The sequence below is a fragment of the Musca autumnalis genome, unplaced genomic scaffold, assembly GCF_047663935.1.
Source record: "Musca autumnalis isolate F117 unplaced genomic scaffold, ASM4766393v1 scaffold_1, whole genome shotgun sequence".
Taxonomy (NCBI): domain Eukaryota; kingdom Metazoa; phylum Arthropoda; class Insecta; order Diptera; family Muscidae; genus Musca; species Musca autumnalis.
This window is the reverse complement of record NW_027411644.1, coordinates 258212059-258226169: the sequence shown is the minus strand read 5'-3', so window position 1 is coordinate 258226169 and position 14111 is coordinate 258212059. Positions and strand designations below refer to the sequence as shown.

Here is a 14111-nt window from a genome sequence, read left to right as displayed (position 1 = left end):
AAGGGAGTCTTTATAGACGACCAGAAAGGAGTTTTTATAAACGACCAGAGAGGAGTTTTTATAGACGACCAGAAAGGACTCTTTATAGACAATCAGAAGGGGCTCTTTATAGACGACCAGAAGGGAGTCTTTTTAGATGACCAGAAGAGAGACTTTATAACTTTAGTGACGATCAGCAGGTAGTCTTTATAGGCGACCAGAAATGAGTCTTTATAGACGAGTAGAAGAGAGTTCTTATAGAAGACCAGAAGGGAGAGGAGTTTTTATAGACGACCAGAAAGGACTCTTTATAGACAACCAGAAGGTGCTCTTTATGGACGACCAGAAGGGATTCTTTATAGATGACCAGAAGAGGGACTTTATAGATGAACAGAAGGGAAACTTTAGAGACCACCAGCAGGTGGTCTTTATAGACGACCAGAAGGGAGTCTTTATAGATGACCAGAAGGAGTCTTTATAGACGACCAGATGGGAGTTCTTATAGAAGACCAGAAAGCAGTCTTTATAGACGACCAGAGAGAAGTTTTTATAGACGACCAGAAAGGACTCTTTAGAGACAACCAGAAGGGGCTCTTTATAGACTACCAGAAGGGAGTCTTTATAGATGACCAGAAGGCTGTCTTATAGACGACCAGAAGGGCGTTTTTCTAGGAAATACTCTTTATATACGACCTGAATGGGGCCTTTATAGATGATCTGAATAGAACCTTTACAAAAGACTAGAACGGAGTTTTTATAGAAGTCCAGAAGGGAGTCCTTACAAAAGACTAGAACCGAGTCTTTGTAGACGACCAGAAGGGAGTCCTTACAAAAGAGTAGAACGGAGTCTTTATAGACGACCAGAAGGGAATCCTTACAAAAGACTAGAACGGAGTCCTCATAGACGACTAGAAGGGAGTCCTTACAAAAGACTAGAACGGAGTTTTTATAGACAACCAGAAGGGAGTCCTTACAAAATACCAGAACGGAGTTTTTATAGAAGTCCAGAAGGGAGTCCTTACAAAAGACTAGAACGGAGTTTTTATAGAAGGCCAGAAGGGAGTCCTTACAAAAGACTAGAACGGAGTCTTTATAGACGACCAGAAGGGAGTTCTTATAGAAGACCAGAAAGAAGTCTTTATAGATGACCAGAAGAAGTCTTTATAGACGACTTGAAGGGAGTTCTTATAGAAGACCAGAAAGGAGTCTTTATAGGGAATCTTTATAGAAGACTTGAATAGATTATAGACCAACCGAAGGGAGTTCTTGTGGAAGAACCGAAGGGAGTTCTTATAGATGAACCGAAAAGAGGGAAGGGAGGAATAGAAGTGAGTCTTTATAGACGACCTTCGAAGGAGAGTCTTTATAGACGACCCGAAGGGAGTCTTTATGGACGAACATATGGGGGCTTTGATAAAGACTCTGTAAACCATCAGAAGGGATTCTTATGGGCGACCTGAATGAAGTCTTTATGGACGACAATAAGGGGGGTCTTCATAGACAAACGGATGTAGTTCTTTATATACGCTGGCAGAAAATTTTGAAATTTTGTATGGGCGGTTCCTGAAGGAGTTGACCAATATAGTCCATATGCGAACTTTGATCAATTTCACTCAATGATTTCGATAGTTAACCTGCCTATCAGCTATTTTAGGTGGTGGCCCATGAATTTTTGGGCCATAATGTCAGAGAGTATGTAAATAGGACCACAAAGAGTACCTTCAGTAAAAACGTCCAAACGGGTTTTTTTAAACTGCATTTGTGCAAAAAGTTCGCACCTTTGTGAGGGAGATACCCGAAGATGTTGCCCGAAATAGACCTTCTTGGATAATTTTATTTACGCTTGGAAGAAATTTGACGTTGTACAAAGGCTCGGACAAATCGTATTCTCTATTCGTATGTTATCAAGTTCATCAGTCAATTAGTTGGAGCCGATAGTGTTTTTATAAGAATTACCTCAAGAAGTAGGGATTTACCACCCAAAAATTTGAACTGTGGCAATAGGGGCCGCGTGGACAATGTGCATGAAAAAATGTTAAAATCGATCCAAAAAATACTTAAGCTGAGATTTGTTGTGTCCACCATTTTAGCGAAAAAATTGGAACTTTTGAGGGAAAGGTACCCGCAGAAGTAGTTCGATATGGCCCATCGTTGAATTTACGTTTTGGCAAAACATTACGAGGACCAAAATTTGGACCAAATCGGTTGATTCGCTCCTGTGTTATCGCTCGCACAGACGGTCAAACGGACGGACCGATATTAATAAACTCAAATTTTTCTGAAACTGATTTTGTTCAAACATACTAGGGGCCTGAAAAAATTATTTCAACACAGAAAAAATTTTAGCCGTTTGATAAAAAAATTCAAAGATTCAATTAAAAATGTATCGATTTTCCGGCGATAAAAAATTATCATATTGACGAAATTCGATAAAATATATTAGGGTTGCACACAGTGATGTCAGAGATGTTTCCCTGCACGCAGAAAAGCAATCACATTCTTAGATTAGAACAAAATAGGCATTTTAAAAATCTTAAAATATGTATTGTTGCTTCAACCATATGTTTGTGTAAGGCACCACAATTACATGAAATATATTGTCAAATTTTTAAAATACCCTATTTTGTCCTCAGAATATTATTTTTCCTGCAATATCAGTTCTCTACGTGTGGTCCCCAGGCGAAGTTCTTGTAAAATATTTTTTTAATGGTTTATATTTTCTACACATTTAGGTCAATTTTGTACCTAAGGAAATTTTCCGAGGATCATTTAAAAAATATTACAATTTACAATATGTGTATTAATTGTCATTTGAAAATGTATTTGTTTAAAAAAACAAAAACAACAACTGAAACAAACATTTGTCATTATTTGTATCATCTGTGACACTTGAGATATAATTTCTGTGTGTATGCCTCATTAAAATCATCATAATTTCATCATATACTATATTTTTTTTTCTATTACCGAAAAACCTATTTCTACGCCATGAAAGCGAAAACACCAACCCCATGAGTGGACATTTAAGAAAAACAGGTGTTTCAATCATTTTCCCTAGCTACGCATACAAATATTTACAAAAATTTGCAGACATGACAAATTTTATTTTTAAAATTTAAATTTCTCTAAAAAAAATTTGCATATGCCTAAGAATTTGGCAAATATTCATAGTTTGTTGTAGATTGACAGCAGACCTATTATAAATATCACTGTCAGATTTTACATGCCACTTTTACATATGACCAACTTTTTTTCTTCTTTCTTGTGATTTGCTTCAACGATTTGAAAAATTTGATTTACCATTTAATTTGATTTTTTCTACAATTTCCATGGTTGATTTGTTTTTTGATGATGATTGGCTAGCTGGCTAGTGTGAATTTATCAGCCAGCTGCTGTCTGCTGCTTTGGCACCCACTTGCTCTTCAAATTAATCTTATTCGTCATTTGTTCTTGTGCCTTTTTTAGTTGGCAGCCATTAGTTGAATGGTCAATGGCAAAATTTTCTTAATTTCAGACAATTCATTAAAGGTTTCTTTGGAATACTTTTGAGGTAGGATTAGCCCTTAGAGTGGTAGGTTGAATGCTAGTCTCCTTAATGTAATCTTTAGGTATTTTTCCTGCTTAACACAAAATGATGTGTAATTTGTTATTGAAATAAATTACCTCATTTGTTTGTTTCTTTGTAGTAAAATTTTCATTTGCCAAATAAATTTGTCGCTTTAATGTAACAAAAATGAAGGTAATTAATTTTCCACAACAAGAAAGTGTCATAAGTTCTCTACGAATTTGTTTTAATATTAAAAGATGTAAGCAGACACAATTGGCGGATCGGGGTCGACCATGTGATACCCTATACCACTGCCTTTACGGATAAAATTCGTGTCTTTTAAAAATCGTAACAAACCTCCTCTTTGGGTCTTCCAAAAATTAGCTTTATATGTTCTTTATGGATCCTAAAAATATTTCAAAATTATGGTATTCTTTTGGCGATCCTAAAAGTACCTTAAACCCCGAGCTAATAGTCTCTTTGGGATCTTCTCCTATATTAACAACAATGTTTATTCAGGGCAATCATGAATATTTCTCTCGGAATTTTCCGCACAATATTTTAAAACGTTGAAAAGTACTACTTAATTAGGGAATATTCTCGCCGACAAAAAATATTTTCTTTTGGGACATAAATGTGGAAATAAAAAATTGTGAAATTGCGGAAAGGGAAGAAATTTCGCACGGAATTTTTATTCATGACTAGCAGACCCCGGTCCGCGTTGCTGGCCCGTCGTAATGAGTTTTAATGACAACTTTTTGGGTCCAATGTCAAACCGAGGAGGATTTTAAAGGTATCTACAGATTTTGTCTGTAACATTTCTATTCTCATACGGACATTGTCGAATTTTTTCGCCCATTGATGCTGTTTAGGATTTATTTTCGTCCATATCCCCTCTCTTTTTACTAAAGCGATCTAATTATAAAAGATAAAAAATGGTTATGTCGGATTCTCCCGCTTATTGAGACTTATATGTTTTAGTTTTTCATGGCAGATGGACCGTTGAACCTCACCATTTAAGGACATTTGTAAATAAAACGTTTTTCTTGGTCAGAGGCACAACCACCATTGTCTAGAAAATTAATTTGCAAGCTGATGCACTCAAAAGTTTAGCACATATAGCGATTATGAAACAATAAGCTCCGAAAATTCGTCTATAAATAAAGGGCATTTTGGACCACGGGACATTCTTGAACATTTTCTGTAAACTGCATGTAATTAGGTTCTGTAATTTTCAAAAAATAATGTATTGAAAAGAGTGGGCGTGGTCATTAGTTTTCAATATATAACATATTGCTGAAACTGATATAATCATAGGTTTGGCTTATACGAGGGCTGAACGTTAACTATCTGGCCTAACATTGAAAACGCGAATATTTACCATCAAAAATGGTTTTATTGTTTTCTTAAGTAGTCTCCAGCATGATTTATACACGTTTTCGTGCGCTCAAACCTATTGGCGAAGCACTTTTTTCCACTGTATATGAGACACCTCCAAAACATGGTTTTTGAACGCTTTTATAGCATCTTCCGTCAACAAAAATAGTTGACCACACCTTCATTGGATTCCCAGTCAAGGCTGTACGGCGGCTGAGCCGTCAATTCCACGTTTTTTCGGTCAAACAGGCGCTGGTTTGAATCGACGTGCGAAAGCCCACATTGTCATGATGCAGAATGATTTGTCTTCTCTAGTTCGTTTTTCGAATTTCTCAGGAGACTTCAGGCAAACAAATTATAGTGTACCAATCAGAATTAGGTTAGGTTTAAGGATGCGCAGCCCTCTATTAGTATAGGTGACTGCTTCACTCGGAGACCGTTGGTCCATTGTGTTCATCCTGTGTAGGCTATTTAAAGATGATGGAGATGATGATTTAAAGATGATGGAGGTGTGTTGTTGAGATGATTTAAGATGAAGGAGATGATAGAGTGTTGATGCAGCTTGATGAGATGAGGATGATAGGATAGAGATGATGAGAGATTGACGCCAAGGAATTATCTGGAAAAGTGAAAAGAGTCTGATTATTAAGGATTGTTAAGGACCTTTGCCAAGCCATGCTAGATGTCTGGCAAAGTTGAATAGGACGATAGGAAGGTCAGAGACAGGAAGGTCAGAGTGTCTATCTCATATCTGCATAGTGTACGTTATCTCCTTGTTTGCAACATGGGACACCTACAAAGCAGATGTTCGACAGTCTCTATCTCCTCCGCATCTTCACATAGTCTGCAGTAGTCAATGCCACTGTCGTCCCATTTTGAAGTTAGGGACCTCACTCTGCAGTAACCTGTTATAAGTCCCACCGTGATTTTCATCTCTAACTTATCAAGTGAGAGGAGGGAAGCCGTTCTTCGACGAGAAACCGCAGGCCAGATAGCCTTGGATAGCCTACAACCAGGTTCCAATAGCCATCTTTGATGTGCTTTCTTATGAAGATCTCCTGAAGTTTGGCGATATAGTGGCACATCGGTGGCCGAACGGTATCATCAACTGATAAGTCGATAGACCTATAGCCACCTCAAGACAGTTCATTTGCTACCTCGTTTCCCATGATGTTGCTATGACCCGGAATCCAACACAGCTTTACGATATCGTGTATATACTGCAGAGCTCTCCTACAATCAAGAATAACTCTTGAATTTTTGGTCCGTGACTTGAGAACCTTGAGGGCCGCTTGACTATCGACATATATAGTCACCGGTCCTGTAAGACTGCCTTCAAGCCGTTTCACCAATTCAGCTGCTTTCTTGATAGCAAGAATCTCCACCTCCAAGCTTATATGAGTTTTTAATTAGCGCCAGTACCTTCTTCCATCTTGGACCCGTCTGTGTAAATTGCCAGACCTTCCAGAGGAGATATGCACTCAGCCCATGCGTCTCTGCTTGGGAAGATAACAGTTAAGGGGTCAAACTTGAATGAGGTAGGCATATAATCGCTTACGCAACCATTGTCACCTAACTCAAGTCGACTATCAACTAGTTTTAGGACATTCGAGTGTCCAAAGTGTGAACCACGCCAATACCCTGACTCCCGGAGTCTAAAAGCAGTTCTCACCGCCTGAAACTGGATTAGGATGTCCAGTGCCGTGAGTCCTTTCTTCGTTCGCTCCTCTACATTTATTTTCCATGACAAGCGAAGGTCCAGAATAGTGGCGAGGTATTTAGCTTCCGTAGAAAGTTCCAGGGCCACCAGGACTGGAGGCTCGAAATTGGGAATTTTGCGTTTCTTAGTGAATAGTACAAGCTCTGTTTTTTCCGGGTTTACTCCCAGACCGTTGTTCTGGACCCAGTTTGCAAGCTGTAATAAGGTTCTTTGCATGAGCTCAGAATGCGTTGGCAGGAATTTGCCACTTATCAGCACAACCACATCATCAACATAAGCAACCACCTTGATCTTCAGCCGGTCGAAGCACACAAGTATCCCATAGCAGGGGTGAGAGAACTCATCCCTGCGGAGTGCCTCTGTTAACAGATTTCCTCACGGAACTCTCTCCTATGCATGAGTTGATGATTCTACTCTTCAGCATTTCACCTATCCATTCCACAAGGATGGAGGAAATGCCTGTGTTGCTGAGAGCATTGTGGATTGATTCAAGCTTCATGTTATTGAAAGCCTCCTCTATATCGAGGAAGGCCGACATCGTGAAGCCTGAATTTTCCATATGCTTCTCAACATGCCCGACCACCTCATGCAAGGCAGTCTACACTGATTTGCCTTTAGAGTAGGCATGCTGTGATTTGCTGATGTTATTGGGGTTTAATTGTGTTCTAATTTCAAGATCCAGTAACCTTTCTAATGTTTTTAAGAGAAAGGAAGAAAGACTAATTGGTCTGTAGTCTTTTGGTAGAGTATGACTTGGCTTCCCCGCTTTGGGGATGTAGGCCACCTTAACCTCCTTCCACAGACCAGTTATGTACGATAACAATAAACAAGCCTTGAAAATTTCTACCAGGATTGATAGCACCGGCTCAGCCACATTCTGTAGCATTGTCGGTATTATACCATCCGGTCCCGCTGATTTATAAGGCTGGAAATTGTTGATCGCCCACCGAATTCTTGTTTGATTAGTTATTCGGTCAATGAGCTGGTTATATTCGACAGTTCGGACTCAACTGTGACTTGCTGTTGGCAAGGCTCCGTCGAAATCAACACAACCCCTGACGGCAGATCCAAAGTCTCAAGACCGGAATTAGTCCAGAAACCATCGCTCCGTTTGATACTACCTATGGATTTTGGGTCCTTAGATAGTATCTTACGTAACCTGGCAGCTTCACTAACCCCTTCTATCGACTCGCTGAAACTAACCCAAGAATTTCACTTAGCTTTCTTGATTTCACTCTTGTAGTTATTGAAATTGACCTTGTAGGCATCCCAATCCGTACTGAGTTTCGTCTTACTGGCTTTATTGTAGGATTGCCTTGCTGCCTTACGCAGCTTGGCTAATTGTTTGGTCCACCACACCGGTTGGGATTTCTTCCCCGGATAGGTGATTGGACAAGAGTCCTCATAGCTCGTCAGAAGGGTTTTGGTTAGGGAATCCACACTCAGAATTAACCGTCTTATATTTTTCAAGCCGTATAGTCGCCACACGGTCAGTTTTTCTGAAAAAAAAAAAACTGGTAACCTTTTACTTCGAAGTGCATCTTACATGAACAACTTTCTTTTGATTTGGCTCGCTTTCGAAGACCCAAACGTCCGATTCCCGCTGTTGTTTATGGCTCCTAAGCATATATCCTAGATTCTTCGTCTGTGACGATCTTATAAACGTCGTTTGAACCACCGCGATCGATTTAATGCAGATTTTTTTGAACCAATTCACAGGAGCCTTTTTTTTGAGCGATTGCCCAATTTTGCTGAATCTAACGAGAAAAGTCAATTTTTCCGGCCAGGTGTTTATGCAATATCAAATGTTAGTTGGTGGAATAGATGCCCAAGGCTGCCTCTATCTCACTGTATTTAACTTGGCGATCATTATCCGTTCATGCACGACATATTTTTTTCTGGCACAACGACCGATTTTGGGCGACCCTCACAACCTTCGTTTTTTGGCGAGTGCCGACCACGGTTGAATTCATTGAACCAGTTTCTCATAGTCCTATAGGATGGTCCTTTATCGACATACAAAGATTTAATTTGATCGATACACTCTTGCGGTGATTATCCACGTCGAAAGTTGCGAAAATTCTTGGACAAAAATGTTCACAAGTGATTTTGCAAAGTGATTTTTTCAGGTCGTAGGACAAACTGTCCTGAGTAAGTCTAGGCTAAAAACTGTCAAACTTTCCAACAAACAAATTCAAATGGCGCCTTGCAATACGCGGCGTTACCTAGGGCAGGTAGTAGTTTTGGAGATATAACATATTTATTTCGGGTCTTTTGGCCCCAAAGAAGTACCTGGATTGCAGATTAATGCGGAAAATTTAAACCGATACGTTCGTAATATTTGCAAATATAGCGTATCTTTTTTCAAATATAACATAGGGGAGGTACCGCGCCCACTCTGGAATTCAATAAAATATATAGCCAATTTCGGGGGCCATCCCTTTACATTCGGGTCTTTTGGCCCCAAAGAAGTACCTGGATTGCAGATTAATGCGGAAAATTTAAACCGATACGTTCGTAATATTTGCAAATATAGCGTATCTTTTTTCAAATATAACATAGGGGAGGTACCGCGCCCACTCTGGAATTCAATAAAATATATAGCCAATTTCGGGGGCCATCCCTTTACATTCCCTGACAACTTCAAGAAAATCGGTTCAGTAGTTTTGTAGATTTAACATATTTTAAAAAGTGGGCGTGGTCAAGTTGTTGTGTCCAAAATATATAGGTAAGATCGAGGACGCAACCACAATTGTCTAGCAAATTAATTTCCAAACCGATACATTCGTAATTATTGTAAATATAGCATTTTTAAAGAAATAGGGTATAGGGAAGTACGCCGTCCGCTCCGAAATTCAACTAAATTTGTAGCATATTTTTACCGGGGGCCAACACTGTCTGTACATTCTCTGACAATTTCAGGAAAATCGGTTCAGTAGTTTATGTAGAAAATATTGAAATTGAATATTGGAAAAAAGTGGGCGTGCTCAAATTTTCTTTGCATACAAACCTAAGTTGGGTTATGACGAACATTTCAAAAAAATTAATTATCCAAATCGGTCCAGCCGTTCTCAACTGATGACATTACCAAAGAACGACATTTGATTTTTATTTATGTAGATTGTCCTGATTATCTCTTATTATATATAACGATTTCCCTCTTTCAGTTTATTAATAACTCCTCTCTCTCCCTTTCTCTTTACAGTCAGGTGGCACAACCGTCCCATTGGAGCACAACACTGTACGTTTTGTCGATAATTTCAGTGCCGGTACACGTGGCTCCTCATCAGCGGAATATTTCCTAGATCATAATTATGCCGTTATATTTATGCATCGTCTCAAATCGCTGGAACCATTTACCCGCCACTTTACCGGACAGCAATTCTTTGATATGCTCGATATCACAGATAATGGGCAGAGCACTTCGATTACCGTCAATCCCGATTCGGTGGATGTTTTTGCACCGATTTTGGCCAAGTACAAACAGGCACGAGAATCGCAAATGATTTTATATGTCAGCTTTACCAGTGTCGTCGACTATATGTGGCTGCTGAGGGCAGCATGTGAGTGCTTGGCGGCATTTGAAGATCGTGCTGTGCTCTATTTGGCAGCAGCTGTATCGGACTTTTATATACCGCAGGATTTGATGGTAAGTAAAATATATATTTATTTACATTAGATTAGTTCTCAGGGGTTTATGTTTACTCTCTGCGCAACATAAGAGGATGCATATGTGATTTGGAAGATGTTAGAAAGTTGTATTTGGAAGAAGATGGAAATATGGGAAAATGAATTACCAATAAAAACAAATTCTATTCTTTTGATGTATGATCTGGAGCCAAATAAAAAAAAATAATAATACAAATTACATCAAAGGTCATTGAAAAATATTAAATAATTAAAAAATTAAATGAATAAGTGATAGGAAACGACTCTCATAACAAAAGGATACGTATGTATGTGATTTGGAAGATATTAGAAAATATTTTCGATGAATATCGAAAGATGGGAAAATTAATTACCATTAAAAACAAATTCCATTGTTTTATTAAATGACCGCAGGTCAAACCAAAAAAAAATAATAAAAATCATATCCAAGGTTAAATTAAAAACATTAAAAAAATTTAAAAAGAAATGAATAATCTTTGGGAATCTGCTCTCTGCAACCAAAAGGATGTATATTTGATTTGGAAGGCACAAATCAATATTTTCGATGACATCGGAATATGGGGGAAATCTATATATATAAAGTAGAAAAATGTTTGTACGTTTGTTTGTTTGTTTATTTGTTTGTTTGAAGTTTATGGATTCAAAAACCGCTAAACCGATCTTCCTCAAATTTTCAGAGTATATCACTACATGGCCTGAAAGTAACATAGGCTATAAAATGTTTTGAAATTCCGCGTTGATCCGGAGATATAGCATCAGAATCGGAGGTACCTCCAAAAATTTAGATGTTGTATGCAAATATCTATAGAATGGTATCTTTTACCATCTCCAAATTTTAGATGTGTGAATGAATTTGGTCTAGAAATACATTTGCCAAGTTATATTAAAATCGGCTCAGATTTTGATATAGCTTCCATATATATTTTCGGCCGATTTTAGGTATTTGGTGCACGAAACACGCTGTATATCTCCGATTTCAATGAAATTTGGAATGTGTGACGGAATTCGGTATAGAAATTAGTGTGCCAAATATATTTTCGTCCATTTTCATGTATTTGATGCAACAAACACGCTATGTATACCCGATTTTAATGAAATTTGGAAGAAAATTGGCCTACAAACAAATGTGTCAAACTATATTATACCTTAGTCGGGGTAGCGAAGCGCACTGGGTTCAGCTAGTAAATTATAAATAACAAATAAATTTAATTTATTTAATATCAATGCAATTAATTTTAATAAATTTAAATTTATGACCTCGAGAAACTTAAAAAATAAACACCAAAACAAAGGTCAATTAAAAAGCTTTAAGTAATTGAAAAATAAATATTTTTTGGAGACTATAAACAATTTAAAATGATTAAACTAAATTAAAAATAATAAAATAAAATTAAAAATAATTCAAATAAAATTAATAAAAATAATTCAATTATAAAGCTTAAATTAATTGAAAAATAATTTTTTTGGAGACTATAAATAATTAAAAAAAATTAAAATTAAAAATAATGAAATAAAATTAAAAATAATAAAATAAGATTACAAATAACAAGTAAAAAAGTATCAGTCAGCTTTGCTGACAGAGATATACCCTCAGCCTGTGTATATTTTTTCCCAAAAAACGTATGAGGGTTTTAAAAATTTTGGATGTATGAACCGACAAAAATGTTGATTAGGATTAAATATCAAAAATTTTGCGAAGGAGATACTTAAAGGAATGGATCGGCATTGACCATTATGGAAGTGGATCTCCAGCCACTACATATGGCTGTTCGCTCAAAAAGTATGGACTTGCCCCTGAAAAAAATTTTACCATCGTAATTGAGGCAGCGAATGCATGCTGCTTCAACAAAAATTGTCTGAAACACATTTCGTCCAAACATACTTGGGGTCTAAAACCATTATTTCGATGAGGCACATTTTCATCGTATCAAAGTGTATATACCCTCCTTAGCCTAAAGGCTGAGGGTATAAAAAATGAATATAATTTAGTAATTTTAATAATGTAAAAATAAACTCCAAAGCAAAGGTCAATTAAAAAGCTCTAAATAAATTAAAAATAAATATTTCTTTGGCGACTATAAACAATTTAAAATAATTAAAATAAAATTAAAAATAATATAATAAAATTAAAAATAATTCAAATAAAAATAATAAAATAAAATAAAAAATAATTAAAAAAAAAATTAAAAATAATAAAATAAAATTAAAAATATGATAAGTATTTAATTGTTAAAAAATGGTAATTGATATCTCTTGGGAAAAAATCCACATTTTAATTTAATTTTAATAAAGATTTCTTTGACAAATATTCTCCCCCTAACTTAGTCAAATCAATACTTTTTCAATATATCGGTGTGCATGCCATAATTCTCATATAACCTATCTTTGTCTTTTTAGCCAAACTATTTTAAACCTCTTTCTTCTTCTTTCTTCCATTGACAGTGACAATTTATTGAATCAATATTGATTTATGAAAGTGATTTCTAAAGAAAAACTTGTTTTTCTATTTCTCGTAGCTTTTTTTTTTCTAATTTAATATTGGCATCCACGTGCCAAAACCATACAAACACTGCCTGTCTGTCGACAGACGACAACATTGTTAAGTTGTTTGTTTTCACACAGACGATGTGGTATTTTTTGTCATTTCTAATCCGTACAACCTACCTCAATAGCAATGCACCACCTCTTTCTGCCATTGCGTCCAACAATGAGTCTGAGAATGTGAATTTAAAAATGTTTGATGCGTTTTATTGTTTTTTCTTTCCTGCTGACATTTTATGTTCTATTGTCTTTAGAACAATGCAAGTAATTTTCCTTTCATTTTTTTCAATTTGTTTTTTTCTTCTTCATTGTACTTAATATTTTCACTATTATTTATGGTTATGAGAGGAGGTGGTGCGGTGGAACCTTATAGGATTTCTTTTATATATTTTCGTTGGTGATATTTAAATTGTTGGTAAAAAAATATAGAGACTCCATTTTGATTGTCCGTAGAGACTTGCCTCTGGGCAGCCATAGAAACTCTCTTCTGGTCGTATTTACAAACTTTCGTTTTGCTGTCCGCAGAAACTCTCTTCTGGTCGCCCATGAACTGCTCTTTCTGTATGCTTGTAAATACTGCCTTCTAATCGTCCATAGAGAACATATTCTCTACTCCAGTCGTATATACAGACTCCCTTCCAGACATCTATTCAGATTTTCAGCTGGTCTTCTATAAATACACACAACTGGTCATTTTGAAGTCGACCTTGTGTACATCTCGGACATCTCTAATGACTTCCGTCTAGACATCACGGACATCTCTGAAGAATTCCTTCCTTCATATCTAAAGACTCCCTTCTGGTCGTCTATGAAGACTTCATTCTGGTCTTCTTTAAAGACTTCATTCTGGTCGTATATAAAGACTCCCTTCGGATCTTCTATAATGACTACGTTCAGACTCCCTCCGGGTCGCCTATAAAGACCGCCTTCGGGTCGTTGTATTTTGTAGATGGTCCATAGATCCTAATTTCTGGTAGTCTAATAGTCTTTAAAGACTCCCTTCTGTGCGTCTTTGAGGATGTCCTTCTGGTCGTCTATATACTTGCACCTTTCTGGTCGCCTAAACCACGAACTTCATGTGGTGTACACAGGCGTCCTTCTGCTCGTCAATAAAGACGCTCTCTTCAGGTCGTCTATATAAAGACGCCCTCTTGAGGCCGTTTATATAAATACGCCCTCTTCAGGTCGTCTATATAAAGACGCCCTCTTCAGCTTGTCTATATAAAGACGCCCTATTCAGGTCGTCTATATAAAGACGCCCTCCTGAGGTCGTTTATA

General features: G+C 37.0%; 1 protein-coding gene across 2 annotated transcripts in view; it reads left to right on the top strand.

Annotated features, from left to right (window-relative positions):
- Positions 1 to 14111, top strand: part of Ppcs (phosphopantothenoylcysteine synthetase) — a 144573-nt gene that overhangs the window by 81313 nt on the left and 49149 nt on the right. For both annotated transcript variants that reach the window (XM_073960945.1, XM_073960946.1), the window contains exon 3: positions 9829 to 10272. In XM_073960945.1, the coding sequence (XP_073817046.1) occupies positions 9829 to 10272 (444 nt within the window). The remainder of the gene's footprint in view (positions 1 to 9828; positions 10273 to 14111) is intronic.